The 15,388-nt window shown below is 45.7% G+C and overlaps 1 protein-coding gene across 2 annotated transcripts in view; it reads left to right on the top strand.

Annotated features, from left to right (window-relative positions):
• Positions 1-11,248: 11,248 nt before the first annotated feature.
• NOL10 (nucleolar protein 10) overlaps positions 11,249-15,388 on the top strand; it is an 81,405-nt gene continuing 77,265 nt past the window's right edge. For both annotated transcript variants that reach the window (XM_011365123.2, XM_011365124.2), the window contains exons 1-3: positions 11,249-11,409; positions 13,313-13,358; positions 15,265-15,363. In XM_011365123.2, coding sequence (XP_011363425.1) covers positions 11,344-11,409; positions 13,313-13,358; positions 15,265-15,363 — 211 coding nt within the window. In that variant the 5' untranslated portion in view covers positions 11,249-11,343. The remainder of the gene's footprint in view (positions 11,410-13,312; positions 13,359-15,264; positions 15,364-15,388) is intronic.

The raw sequence follows: 15,388 nt of genomic DNA, 5'->3' as shown, positions 1-15,388 counted from the left end.
AGGCCAGATGCCTCCGTGTCCGGGGAGAAGCCCTGCTTCTGAGGCTCCTGCCACCCAGCTGACCTGGTGGCATCTGCCCCCCTGGGAAGGGACGGAGAAAGCAGAGACTTGCGTCCTTGCTGATAGGTCCTCACAGGTGACAAGACCCATCAGGGAAAGACCTGTGCCTGCCTAGCTCACCGTGGAATCAAGTTAACCAACATAAGTACTTCCTGAATGAATGAACGAACGAATGAATGAATGAATGAATGAATGACGAATGAGCGAAATGGCATCATCCGGCCAACTTCCCCTCTCTCAGTGAAGACTCTGGCATCTGACTTTGCTGCAGTATTTCTCTCCGGCCCCAGAAGGGGTCGCTGGAGTGTCCCCACGGACGACATTCGCCCTGCTGCCGAGCTCCTGGATCTCCTCCGCTCCAAAGAGCCTCCCTCTCTTGTCTTTTCAGCTGCCCACTCCTGCGGCCACACCCTGCACCTTGTCATCACCTGAAACTGCTCCACCTTTGAAAGCTTAAATACCAAAATCCCACTCTCTAACCAGAGCCTGCCATCCTTCCCACTCCCCGTGCCTAACGCCCACTGCACCTCGGCTTGCTCGTAAACACACACGCGCACACGCGCACACGCGCACACGCGCCCCGCCCTGCTTTGTCCTGCTCTGCCGCCTCCCGATCTGGCTCGTTATCCCGCCGGGTCTGACCGTCTGAACATCCCGCTCATCAGCTCCTTTGATTCTCCCGTGCTGTGCTCCTTCCACAGATCGTCCCCACCTCGTGTCAGCAAAACCCTAACCTAGATCAGCCTCGTAATGTCTTCGCCACTGACACCTCGGCAGCTAAGCAGGGACAGAAAGGGTCCACAGGCGCTAACCGGCGCTGGCTTTGGCGCATGGCTCTGTTGTTCCAGAGGTCCCTTCCCTTCACTCACTGGCTCATTCACGCACTCAGCAAATGTGCATGGAGCACCCACCAGGGGCCAGGACTGGTCGAGGTGTGAGGTCCGAGTCGTCAATAAGACAGGCGAGGCTCCTGCTCTCAGGAGACCTACCTGCTGGTGGGAGAGACAGTGAGCGGACACAACCGTCAAGTTGCGTTAGCTCGTTTAGTATCGCTGTTCTGTCCCTTTCCTGCCCTTGGCCGTCCTCATTCTGTAGATGACCTTGGCTCCTGCTTCAGAAGGGACACCCTCGTTTCCCTGTGAATTCTTTCCCCTACATGTCCCTCACCCCCCCTGCTGCCCTTTGCCTTGGAGGGTGGGACTGGTTCCCCGGCAAGACCAGTGTCACCTCCTGGGCTCGCCACCGAAAGCGCTCACCTCCCCCTCAGTTATCACCTCGCTCTCCTGTATCTTCGCGAGCCGTTCTTCCCATCCATCCCGCAGCTTGCGGCAAGCCCAACTGCCTTCTATCCTAAAACCGTCTCCTTGGGTCCTAAGTCCCTAGTCACTACCCAATTCCTCCTTTTCCCTCCTAAACTTCTCAGAAAGGATGCCTCTGGCACAGTCTTTGTGTCCTTACTGCAACATACACATGCGTTCACTTGGCAGCAGAGGACCTACTGTGTGCTCATGTCTGTGCTCACTGCTGGAGTAACGACAGGGGCAGGGGCACGACAGGCAAGGCCACTGACCTCAGGAAGCTGACGTTCTGGTGTGGAAGGTAGGTCATATGCACGTGTGAGAGTTCACAACAAGTCACCCGAGAAGTGCCTCAGTGGTATGCGGGTTGTTTCGAGAGTAAGACAAGAAAGACCCTGTAGGCTAAAGAGAAACTTCTGCTCCTCCCCCTTAACTATCTGGAGGAATTTGAGGAAGAAGCCTTGCCCATTGTAAGAGATCGTGAGAGATCATCTTTTTCTACCTGTCTACAGGGCAGGGCAAACCACTAATTAGGAACATCTCTTCTTATCACCCTTTGAAGCCCTCAAGGCACCTGGCCTCATCCTTAGCTCAGGATGTCTTATACACCATGTTCCCTTTCTGTCTCTGAACCTCTCGTGTATGTGGGGTCTCTGACTCTTTTATGTATGTGGGGCTCCCACACACACACACAATTAAATTTGATTTTCTCTTGTTAACCTGTCTCTTGTCGATTTGGTTATTTGGCCAGCCCGAGGAACCAGAGGAGAGAAAGGATGTTTTCCCTTTCCCCACACAGGTAAACAGGTAATAAATATGAGAAATTCACTTTTTTCTTTCTTTTTTTTTTTTTTTTTTTACAGTTCTATGAAGAAAGGGGTGATGAGACCGAGAGCAACGAGGAAAATCCACTTTGAATAGGGTTCTCTCTGAAGAAGCGACAGGCTGGAAAGCTTAGAACGACGCGGATGCCGGAGGAGCAGAGGGCGGAGCGCGTGGGGCCGTGAGATCCAGAAGTGCCATGTCTGCTGGCAGGAAAGTGCGTGGCTCAGTCGGGAAAGGTGTGTGTAGGTGGGACATCCCCTCCTCAGGCCACCTGAATCTGGTTCTACCCTCACCGGCTTGGAGACATTTCTGTCTCACTTTTGAGCCCAGGGGACAGGTGCAGTCAGACTCAGCAGAGCCCCTTGTTTAACATCCTCTTCTGGAACCGCCCCTTCCTGGGACCTCCAGGGCTTCATACGCTCCCGCGATCATTTACTTCCTGGCTCCTTCCCACAAGTCCTTTCTCTGACCTCCCTCTATTTTTGGTATCCCCGAGACCTTTCTTGGCCACCTTTACACCAGAGGTTCATGACTTTTTTTAAGGTCACAGATCTCTTTGATTGCTGCTCTCTCTTCCTGGAAAAAAATAAGTGCACATTATACATACAGATGATTTTTTTTTTCATATAATAGGGAGGTTGCCAGCCCCCTACTGTCTCGAACTCCAGATTAAGAAGCCTCATCTATATATTTTCCCAGAGAGATATCACCCACTCTCACAGTACTATGTGCTCTCTGTAACTTTTAAAAATTGAGGTATAGTGGGGAGGGAGGGGTGAGTAAGCAGAGTGCATACTTTTTGTATGGTGTGAAGTAGGACTCGAGATTCATTTTTTTCCCATACGGACATCCACTAATTCCAGCATCGTATTTGTTGAAAAGAATTTCCTTTCATCAATGTATTGTTTTGGTGCCTTTGTTGAAAATCAGATGATGACATTAATTGGAGTCTATTTCTGGGCTTTTTATTCTCTTCCATGATCTGTGTGTTGAATTGCACCATCTTGATTACTGCAGCTTTATAATAGATCTTGAAATCAGGTAGTATAAGTCCTGTAACTTTGTTTTTTTTCTCCTCAAAAACACTTTGCACTTCTACATTTTAGGATCAGTTTGTCACTGTCTACCAAAAAATAAAAATAAACAATAAAAAAAGCATGCTGGGATTTTTATTGGTATGACATGGACTCTAATGTGGTAAGAATGGCATCTTAAGAATAAATCTCATCTTGAGTTATTTAGTTACTTCCCCATCTCCCCTCAAAAAACAAAAAAACAAAAAAAACAAAAAAAACAAAAACTCTGCTCTTACACTATCTGCTACCTTGTCCGACTCTGAAACCGGGAGGCATCCTTAACTTCGCTTTCTTCCTTAGCCCTAATGACAATCATCAAGGCCGGCTGGTTTCGCCCCCCTAAATATTTCCTGGATCCAGTCTCACCTCTTTGTTCCTACTAGTACTATGCTAAAGCAGGCCTCCCTTTTCACTTACCTAGATAATTGCAATCACTGCTTACCTAGCTGGACCCCTCAAATCTAGCTGCAAACGAGCCTCGGAGACTGCTCATGTGGATCTGACCCTGCCCCTCTGGCTGGAAGTCCATTAGCTCCAGGACGAAGTCTAATTGCCTTAACTTGAACTGTACTATGTTCATGATCTGGCCCTTTTCTACCTTTTCAGCTGCATTTTCTGATATTCCCTGTACCTTTTTCTTTCTGGATGCAGAAGAGGAAGTCAGAGAGACACACTCCGGCTGGCCTGAAAGAAGGCAAGCATCCTCTGGGGGGCCACATGGGAAGGACCTCGGAACAAAACAGCCCCTGAGAGCTGAGAGTGGCCCCAGCTGATAGCCGACAGGAAAACAAGGGATGTCTTTTTTACAGGTGCAGAAGACTGAGTTCTGCAGACAACAAATGAGCCTGGAAGCTGATTTTCCCCTTCAGAGCCTTCACACCAGAACTCGGCCTGGCTGACAGCTTTGTTTCCACTTCATTGTACCCTGAGCCAGAGAACCCAGCCGTGGCCTGCCAGACTTCTGACCTACAGAACTATGAGTCAATATTTATCTTGTCTATGGTAAGGCGCTATACGGCAATAGAAAACGAATCCAGCTGTTAATGGTGTTTTGAAGGGTGGAAAATTCCTCCACAGGTTATAGGCAAACCTCAGCAATGATCAAGGGAAACAGAGAGATGGATGGGCTTTGTGTGCTGGGCTGGGGAGGGCTTGGCTAGCCATCAGGCATTTCAGTCCTCCAGGGAAATTCAGATACAGCAGACAGACATGTCTGACGGGCAAGAAGACCACGAGATCAGCAAGGGCCTGCAGGACAGAAGCGTAATTTTTGGTGATCCCTTAGAGTAGCATCTTCCTCTTTCATTCATTCAACAACTACTTATGTTCCTTTTATTCTCAGCGTTGCCTGTAATTCCATACATAGTGGTCAGATGGATAAGGTCCCTGTTCTCACGGGGCTTAGATTCTGGCGAGCATGCAAGAATCAGAGTATAAAAAAGCTGATGTGCCAAAGAGTGAAGCCATTTCAGGTAATGAACACAATAAAGACATAGTAGCACATGGATGTGATCAAGGCTGCTGGGGTGGGGTAGGGGCCTCCATGGGTCGTCAGAGAAGGCATCCTAAAGGGGGTGACATTTCAGCTGAGATCTGGATGGTACAAAGTAGCCAGCCATAAAAAAACTGAGGCCAGAGCATTCTGGGCAGAGAGAACAGCAAGCACAAAGACCCTGAGGCCAGAAAAGCAAGAAAAGCAGTGTGGCTGGAGTTGAGCACTCTCAGATAAGGTCAGAGAGATAGGCTGAAGACTGGTTGTGTAGGCTGCAGTCAGCATCAGGAAGGAGTCGGGATTTAAATGTGAGTGGCCGGATACTAAGCAGGGGAGTGATACCATCTAGTGCACTTTTTTATTTTTATTTTTTAGTGCACTACATTTAAGATTGTGCTGGGGGCTGAAGGGGAGAACTGGCTGCAGCAAGGGAAGAATAAAAGCTGGGAGACCAACCCACAGGCTCTTCAGATAGCCAGGCACTAGGTGGCGGTAGTTCGGACCAGAGGGTGGCCGTGGCAATGGAGACATCTAGAAAACCTTCTTTGAGATAAAGCAGATAAGACTTTCTGGGGGATTCGATTTGCAGGGTGAACAACTTGGTGGATGATGATCCCATTTATGGAAGTGGGGAAGGCCAGGGATGAGGGGAATGAAAGGTTCTGGTTTTCTAGGTGAAGGTGGGAAATCTATCCACAGCCTATCATAATGCTTCGTGGAGAGAAAATGAGGTAGCCAATTCTAGAAGGAACAGAGAAGCTCCGTAGGCCTGGCGAGCAGGGCCACTGGAAGACTGACTGCTGCAGGGTGGGGGGCACTGCCTGGTCCGTGTGTAGCGCTGGCCAACTTGGGCGGGGCTCATTTCCAAGACCCACAATCCAGGCGGTTGATCCTAACATTATTCAGGCCCCAACCCCTTTAGGAATCTGATGACAACTGTCTGTTCCATAGGAAAATGTCATGTATAGATATTTTGCATCAGCCGTGGAGGTTTTAGAACTCCCTGAAGCCCACCCATGAGGTCCTGGCCCATGGCCCCCAGGTCAGTATGCTCAACTGGGAGGATCTACAACAGAATCATCCAGGAGAAAGGCATCAAGAGAATTCACACAGGCCGGAGGCCTGGGACGCGTGTGGCGTGGACATTGGTTATCTTCGCCTGCCCAGCATTTGAACCCTCCTCTGAGGTTTGTAGAACGAGGCTTGGTACAGAAGCCGAGCGCATCAGGCCTCTCCTCTCAGCCTCCCGTGGAGTTTGGGTACGGGCCAGTGACCTGGGTTTGACCTTTCAGATCTAGAACAGGTGCTCAGATGGGAGTAAGTCAGGTGAAGAAGAAAAAAGCAGAGCGCCCTGTCCCCTCGGAGGCGGCTGCAACGGCAGCAGGAATGTCCAGTTTGCAGGGGCAACAAACTGTGGAGTCTGGGGTTAGTGGGTCCTCACAGGGTAGATTTAGACGGGGTCCAGCCTCCCTATACCTGCTTGGTTTCTGAGCTGGCTTCCTCGCTTCCCTGAGGATTCTGTGAGCCTCTCAACAGCCTTTCTGCAAATGCCTTTTCCTTTTAGATGACCAGCGTCTGTGACTGCTGTTGGCAACGAAGAACCCTGGAAGATACGGGATATAAATAACCACAGGGAAAGGGCAAAGGGGATGGAGGGAAGCAGGTGGAAGAGGAAGGGGCGGCGGCGGGGGAGTAGGAGAAAGTGACCTGCGGTCACACGGATGGGATTTGCACCCTGCCTCTCTCAAGCAACCTGGGGCAGATTTGTTTTTCTTTCTAAACTTTCAAACCTATAGAAAAGTTAAGAAAATAGTATTTTCAACAACTCACATATCACTTACACAGATTGAACAATCATTAGACATCTTAGGGCAAGTTTCTTTTTTGTGAACCTAAGTCTTGTTTTTCTCTTTTTTCTCATCTGCAATGTTGAAAAATTAATACTGCCTTCCTTGTAAGGTTTTGGCGAATATTTAAAAAGATAACTTGTATAAAAAATTTAATTCAAAATGCCTACTGTGCATACAATGAACTATGGTGATTTGATTATTGTTAATTCTCTCAATATACATTTATGGAACATCTATGTGGGGTGAGATTTTGGAGGCATCAGAGATCAGATGTTGTATCTTGCAGTTTGGGAATCTCTGGGGACATGAATAAGTAAATAAATCATTACAGTATAAGACAATAATATTCAACCTTGAATAATGTTCAAACACGTAAGTGGGAAAAAAAATCTTGGACTTTCAATGTTGACTTAACTCTCAAAATTTTTTATTTAAAAGCAATTTTAGATGTATAAAGAAGTTATAAATATTGAGAGTTCTCATATGCATTTCACCCTCCTCCCTCTATTTGTACTATTTTACGTAACCATGGTATATTTATCAAAACTAAGAAATAAACATTGGCATAATATTTTAACTAAACTACAGATCTTATTCAGATTTTACCAATTTTTCCGCAAATGTTCTCTATCTCTTCCAGGACCCAGTCGCGGACACCATGTTGAAATTAGGTCTTAATTCTTTTTAGTGTTTTACTTAAAGACGTACAAACGTAAACCTAGCTATAAATTTATCATGCTTTTAGCTCTTGCATTACTATACATCAAAACAAATTTATACATTAATTTCGAGCAAAACTTTAGAACTTCAAACCAATATAATTCAAATTAATTTAATACGATTGATATTGTTTTGATGAATATCAGTTGCTACTTTGCTAAATGAACACATAGCACTGTTATAGTGTGGGTCCCAGGTCTGGCCATGATCCAGGCTTGCGGCTAGGAATAGGACCCGGATTTAAAATGTTACATTAGAGTAGTACAGCACCTGGGCCTAACACACGTAAGCATGATGCAGCTTATTGTATCACATATGTGTGGCAGAATGCCACTATTGTTTTCTGATATATATAAATCCCATGCTCCTGGCAATAAAGTTGGTGCCTGTCATTTCATTCTCATGTCGGCCCCTCGTGCCTTCTTCCGATTGGGCGCCTCACCGCAGAAACCTTCCCTTCTCAATCAGCTGGGTGCTGACATATGGCATGAGTCCTTTTGCCTTCTCTATCCTTACACGATCAAGTTGATTTACTTTTTCCCATCACCGTCTTCTATTTGATCAATTGCAAAACCTCTTTCACACAGCAGGCCATGACGTCGTTGGACTTTCACTTGGGTCACACTTGTCCTTCTCGTATTTCTTCATACCATCCCCCTCTCCTTCTAATCGCTGAGGGGAGACGTTGGAAGTAGTGGCACATGGGTGGCACCGGTGGGTGAACTGTAAAATGCAAACTTGGTGCTCATACAGAACGGTAGTGCTTTTCAGAAGATGGCCAACTGGATAACCAGATACGCTTATGTCAATTGTTAAAAAGATCGTCATTGAAATAGGAAAAACCCTAAAGGTTTTTTTATGAATACAACTGGAAGCCCCAGTTTAAGGTACACTGCAGAGATTATATGCAATGTATGATGAGAACTTCATCCTAGAGATGAAGAAGAATGAACGGGAATTACCAAGGTACGCAGAGGGCGGGGGTTAAAAGAAGAGCAGGTGCAGAGGTGCCACCATGGAGAGAGAGGGGCTGGGATTTTTTAAGCTTCGAGAGTCTAGGGAATGAGGGGCAGAGGATGGGAGAGAAGCGGGGGGCGGCCTCAGCTACTGTGACTGGGAAAGTCAGAAGGAGCCAACAAATGTGTTCAGATGTGTTCTTTTAGGTTTTGAGAGAACTACAGTTTTGAGTTGGAGTGTGACCTGATCAGATCTGCCCATTAGAGAGATGACTTTGTTCCTTGGGGGAGATAGATTCGAGGCAGAAAAACCAAACGAAAAGGATGGCAATGGGCCAGGTAGGAGAGGATGAGGGTTTGAGCGCTTATGGCAGTGGGAACATAGCGAAGGAATCTGGCATCTGACAGGTAGAATCAGAAGGATTTGGAGATGGATTGGCCATGGAAGTAAAGAGCTGAGAGAGGAATTTTGAACGTTACTTGAAGATTCCAGGAATGGCAACTAATAATGGAACACTTCAGGTTGTTTGGAATCTACAACGGAACTGGGTTTTTTGTTTGTTTGGTTTTGTTTTTTTGTTCTTTGTTTTTGGTTAAACAATTTTTTAATGTTTTGGTTACTGGGAGAAAATAATACTATCTGATGCTTACATAGTGCTTACTCTATCAGGCACCTTTCTATGTCCTTCATGTGTACTGTATTTTATTGAATCTAAAAGTCCATTAACTCTAAGATGCACCATTACCTCCTGTACCACTAGAGGGGAAAAATACTGTCAATTAAACATGCATGGTACACAAGCCCCATCCCAATTTCAAGGATGTTAAAAATAGATGTCCTGGACTCAGTGATTTATGGCATGTGCTCATTTATCTTTACATTTATCTTTACAGCCCTTCAAAGGGTGTTTGGCAAGTGAGGAACCAGAGGCAAAGAAAGATTAACTTCCCTTGCTCTATCCAGGTGTGATCAGGGTGGCTAGGATGTGGACCTAGGCAGTATGCCCCTGGAGCCTGCGCTCTTGGTTCCAAGCTTAGTCATCTAACACAGCACTACATCCCACGGACTGAATGCTTGTGAGCCTAGAAACACTGGAGAGACTGCACCGTCCTCAGTGGAAAGCAACCCTGGAGTACAGTAGGTCAAGCCCCCAGGCCATGACTATGTGATGGGAGCCATTCTGGCTCCGAGGACCAAGAACAGCTTGCTTTATCTCACAGGATACACTGTGTTCCCTCGCATGTGGTTTCTGACTCTAAGCTATGACATTTCTTGTAAGAGAGACAAGATTTATAAATGGACTTGTTTGAAAAAATAATCACCTGGCACAGAGCTACGCTGTTTTCAATATTACCAAAGGCCAAAATGTATGGACCAAAGAATTAGGACTTTGGGTCAGGATGAGGAGTGATAATTAATTGATTCATTTTTACTAAGAAATATTAACCGAAAGTGTGCTATTTACCAATAAAGATATAATTGCCATAGAGGTATTTACACAGTACAGTGAAAGCATAGAATGAGAAAAAATACTCAAAAGGCGAGTTTTGAGGAGCTGGTGGAATCTGGATATAAGAAGGGGAGTCCAGGTTAGCATAGGCTAAGATTCAAAACCAGAATAACGAAACTAATGCTAATGATACAGAAGACAAATCTAACGGCCAGTGGGAAACAGGGTTGAATAAAAGTGAAATGGTCTAGGGCCCTTAATGATCAAGGTTAGGGGTAGGATATATCATATATCCTATTTCTAATACATAACACGAGTGACAGATAATATTGTGCTTTACAGGCAATGGGTTTTTCAATATTCTCAAAAATAATAAAAGGAGTATTTTTGCATAAAATTATTAAAGGTTTCTTGAAAGTCAGCCTGCATTATTTTGGAAAACAAGCATATTCCATTTTTACGACTTGCTTAAAAGGCCTATTATCCCTCTGAAGCCCATGATCTTTCTACCGTGCCACACTGCCTCCCCAAGGAGGATGATCTTTCTACCGTGCCACACTGCCTCCCCAAGGAGGATGATCTTTCTACCGTGCCACACTGCCTCCCCAAGGAGGATGGCAGTCCTGCATGTTTCCTCCAAGTACGTCTCAGGAAGAAGGTAGAATTTGGACTGGGACTTTAAGGACAGGTGAAATAGAAACAAAATTGTTTAACCCAGAGGTCCTCAACCTGCCATTAGCTGATATAGCACGTGCTCAAAACGACCCTTCTGTTACACCATGAGTACTATGTTCCAATTTCAAAAAGGCCCATTTGATTGCCGTTAACCTACCCTTTCCCTTCATTTTTGTCGAAGCCAAGAATTCTCAAGTCCTCAGATCTGGGCAACAGTAAAAGCGGTTCACTAAGAAACTGGAAGATGAACAGAGTCTGTGAAACGATGCGTACGTGAGGGTCTGTGTCTGTCGTTGCTGTCACACGCCCGTCTCAAAAAAACCAGATTCGAATCCACTCCTTCCCTGATCTCCACTCCTTTTGCTATTTTCTTTTTTTAAGTATGCTTTTTCATGTATAACCCTCCTTAGTTGACGAATGTCAAACAAATCCAGACCAAAATAATTCTTAACACACCAATTTTAAAGAGCATTTATTTGTAATGTAATGTTGCAGAACACTGGAGAGAAAAGAATCTCTTCCATTCTGAATTCGCACACCGGCCGCCTTCGCTGGCTGGGTCCCCTCTGCCGAGCCCGCAAGGCCTCGGGTCAGCCCAGCTCGCCGGGGGCCGCGACACTTCATCCTGAGCAGAGACGCTTAAGGGCTTCCTGCCGCTGGGGACACTGAGCAGAGGGAGAGCGACTCCTGCCCCTCCCCGTATCGGGGTCGCCACCAGCCCTGCAACCAAGCCAGAGGATCATCCTCCACCGACCGGGTCGCCCCCTCTCCTTTATCCCGCTACTTTCTCTTCCGGGCCCCGGGCGTTCTGGGACCCGGAAGTGCGTCATCAGCCTGCGCCGGCGCCGCGCGCCGCGGAGCGCTGGGAGCTGATGCTCGCGTGCACCGCGAGGAGAGGCACCCGCACCGGAACGGGGGTCACCGGCCCCGCCGCGCCACCATGCAGGTCTCCAGCCTCAACGAGGTGAAGATTTACAGTCTCAGCTGCGGCAAGTCTCTTCCCGAGGTGAGTCACTCCGCGGTTTTCGCGGGGCAGCCGCCCCTCTCCTCGGCTGTGTCCGTGGCCTGTTTAGCTAGGACCGGATCTACCCCCGACTCGGGGAGGTCTGGGTGCTGGTAGAGGAGGACACTGTTGTCACCGCGCCAGTGGCTGGGTCGAGGGGTGATCAGGGTCGATGAGCTTTGCTTGAACTTTTGTGAAGTTCTCTAAGGCCGAGGACGCGTCCCTTTGGATTTCTATGTATGTTCACAGACCTTGCCACACCGAGGAGGAAAACCTGGACAGATTGGTTCCCAGACATATCTCCTTCGTTTTAATGCCGGTCCATCAGCTGTTCGTTGAGTACCTATTATATGCCAAGTGCTAGATATACAGTAGTGAGAAAGGGAAATGCAGACTTTGCATCTGCAGAATTTATGGTGTAGATGGCACTATTTTTGAAACTTGCTGAACTTAACTTGATTTCGTTGAGTCTTAGGACATCAGAGTTGGAAGGAGCTGGGAAAATCAGTGATTCTTAATCTTCTCGTGTTTAAAATATGCAACAGATCCGATGAGGGGAAGGCTGACTTATCCAGCGTCACGCACTTAGGTTCTGCAGTTTGGTTTTTATTTCTTATAACTGGAGGTCAAGTCTCCGTTCGCGCTTATAGTGAGAGGAAGCTTTTTTCCGAAGCTCATTTCCATTTTGAGATTACTTGTTAGATGGCGGTTTTAAAACTTGCCACCTTATAGCATGCTGCTGTTGGTCTGAGCCCTGCTCTTGGAGATCAGGATGAATATGAATATAGCTCTTTTCCATGTGTCTATCCCTGACAGATTTGGAGCCAATGATTAGATTCTTTCTCAAGAATTCAAGGTTAAGTAACTCCTTGTCCTTCACCTGTTCTTCACATGTGCTCTTTCTCATTTTGTTCATTCTGCACATTCGTTGAGAAGTGACCGTGTGCAGGGCAGCTCTGCTCTGAGTGTTGGGATACATGGTGAACATGCCAGATACCTTTCTCTGTTGGAAAAAGGTTAATAAGTGAGCAAATAAGAAAACTTCAGATAATAAGTGCTTTGAGTGATGAGTGCCTGGAAGAGAGCTGTTGCGGATGCAGTGTTTTGGATAAAGCCTTCAGGGAAGGCCTCTTGACAAGAGGTGACATATGGGCAGAAACTTGGGTGACGGAAAAGAGCCAGTCGTGTGAAGGTAACGGGAAGACTTTTCAGTGCTGAATGGAAAGCTTAAACGTCTCACCGTGGGAATATGCTTGCAAGCTGGAGAAACAGACGAGGCACAGGTGTGATTGTGGTATGCTGAGTGAGGGGGGCGGGGCAGGTGAGGCTGGAGAGCCCAGCCTCGTAAGCCCAGGTAAGAAGTTAGGGTTTTCTTCTTAGTGCTGTTGGAAGTTATTGTTGGATTTTAAACTAGGCTGCTGTGTGGCAAATTACTGTAGCTGGGGAGGGTGACTGGGGGAGGGGACGGGGTATGAGGGGGATGAGTCAGGCCAGCTGAGAGACTTCAGCGGCTTGGGCTAGAATAGAAGCAAAGGAGATGCTAAGACACGGTGGGATTCGGGAGGTGTTTTGGAGGTGGGCCGATGGGACTTGCTAATGGGTCGTATGGTGGTGAGGAGAAGTTAAGGTGAAGAAAAGGAAGGAATTGAGAGAATCCTTGGGTTTTGGATCTGAACAACTGGGTCCAATGGTGGGGAGAGGGAAGGTAGCAAAAAAGATCAAAAGTTGAAAAATTCTCGAAGATATGTTAACAGTGGGGTTAGGATTACAGAATATTTCAGTTTCTAGGTTGTACATTCCTATAAGGTTTAAAAATTTTTTTTAATGCGAGCATATGTTATTTTTGCCAACAAAAAAACAATTCAAGTAAATACATTTTAAAATAAAGTCTCTTCATTTTCTTTAGTGGCTTTCTGACCGGAAGAAGAGAGCACTACAGAAGAAAGATGTCGGTGAGTGTTATTTTTTTCCCACTTTGGCTACATTCATGATCCATGTTATAAAGCTTTCACTCATATATTGTTACCATATTTAGGTGAAGTTTCACACAAATGCAGTGGAAAATAAACTTTTTGTCCGTTTTCTTCTTAAGAAATCTTAAGGTCGATATGTTTCTAGTGGGTGTGGGATTTGGCTTTACCTACTTACAACCTAACAAGTCGGCCTGTTACTGTTTCATGGGTAATAGCAAGAGATGTAAGACTCCTGGGTCGGAGACCAGGACGCTCAGGCGGCACAGCAGCTGGTCTGAGCCACGGCAGCGTCTCTCTGTCAGTTCCCCTTGCGCTTAAGTGCCACGGGCATGCTCAGCGTGACCCACATGGATGCTGTGCATGCAGCGGGTTTGTGTCACGGCTGAGGAACACCTGGGAAGTCCATGCTGTAATAGCGGGCCGGAAGCGAGCCTGCCCCTTGTCCAGAGGAGACACGGCACCTCACCTGGCATAGAGAAATGGTCAGGTAAAGGAGTGGCCAGGACCCTGCAGTCCTGCCATACCCAGCAAGATGTGTAGCAGTGCTGAGACCCAAGGAGGACTGTCTCCTAATAGTTTCACAAGTGCTTCGCCCTCCAGCATATTGAAGTCTTTTCATTTGTTAAATCTGTTTGTCAGTCTTGAGATACAGAGACAATGAACATTTTCTTTCTGAATGAAGTAATTTTATGTACAGGACATATGAGCATGAACAATAAAAGATTATTGCAGAAGATTTTTTATTCTTTAAGTTATGGCAGCAGAGAAGATAAGGATATAAGATCAGTTTTTAATTTCAATTATTTTAGACAAATTTTCGTTACATTTTCTCCATTTTAACTTGTCATATATGAAAGATGACTTATCTTCTCATATATTTTATTTAAGTTATTCTCTAAAAATCAAAGACCGAAGATATTGAAGGAGTTTCTGCATAAGCGATAAATAACCCAAGGCAGGCATCTTAGAAGAGTAGGCTTTATTCTTACTGAAGTTAGAAAATTAAAGTTTAAATCAAAGGAAAACAAAAAATTGCTGATTTAGTATTGTTTACGGATTCTGTCTTCTTCGGATTCTGCCATTCTACTCCGGTACTCTAGAGCGTAAGAAAACAGATTCAGATTATTTAGAGGAAAAAATAGTTCACCGACTATTTCTCCCAGCCCATCTCAGAACTATTATGTGTCTTCCAGACTGAGTGGGCCCCTTCTGCTCATTTGATCCAAATCTTGTGTTTGTGTTTAATAATCAAGGCAATAATGTGCCATAGAGTCATGAACAGCTCTCATAATAGGCACATTGTTGTGACGGCAGCCAGCAAGAATTCCACACTTTTCTTGTGGGAAGAAACCAGTTTTTGTGAGAGTCTGAGTTAGAGTTTTGACCCAGAAAGATCTCGAAGTCTTCCTCCAGCCTGGACCCTCATAACTGCAGATCTGCAGAGGCAGCCTGGTGGCCGTTTCTTATATATACTTAAGATTTTGAAGGTTTAAACTTGTTATTATTCAGGATAAAAAAAATGGTAAGATATGTGTTTTAGCCATGATTGAGTAATGAAGCAGTTTAGTGTTTATTCTGTTCCCTCTTTATCCACGTCTTAAAACTGGACGTTTGATGCACTATTGTGGACTTTTTTTTTTTCTTTTCAATTAATGATGGTACTTTTTCCTTTCGGAAAGGTAAAAATAAGATACTTGGCTTAGAAAAATAATGTCCTAAGAAAAAAAACCTGTGTGTAGTGGATAGGGCTGTGCTGGTGTGCCTTCCCAAGGCTTGATTGGGAATTGTGACCTGTTTCTAGTGACAGCTCTGCATGCTCTGTCTTCCTGTCATACGGAATTAGCACATCATAATTAAACCAGCTATTTATTTTTTCTCTTTGTAGATGTCCGTAGGAGAATTGAACTTATTCAGGATTTTGAAATGCCTACTGTTTGTACCACTATTAAGGTGTCAAAAGATGGACAATATATTTTAGCAACCGGTAAGCATCTTTTTGGTGATGATTT

This window comes from Pteropus vampyrus, unplaced genomic scaffold (assembly GCF_000151845.1).
Source record: "Pteropus vampyrus isolate Shadow unplaced genomic scaffold, Pvam_2.0 Scaffold105, whole genome shotgun sequence".
Lineage (NCBI taxonomy): Eukaryota > Metazoa > Chordata > Mammalia > Chiroptera > Pteropodidae > Pteropus > Pteropus vampyrus.
This window is presented reverse-complemented; position numbering and strand designations above follow the sequence as displayed.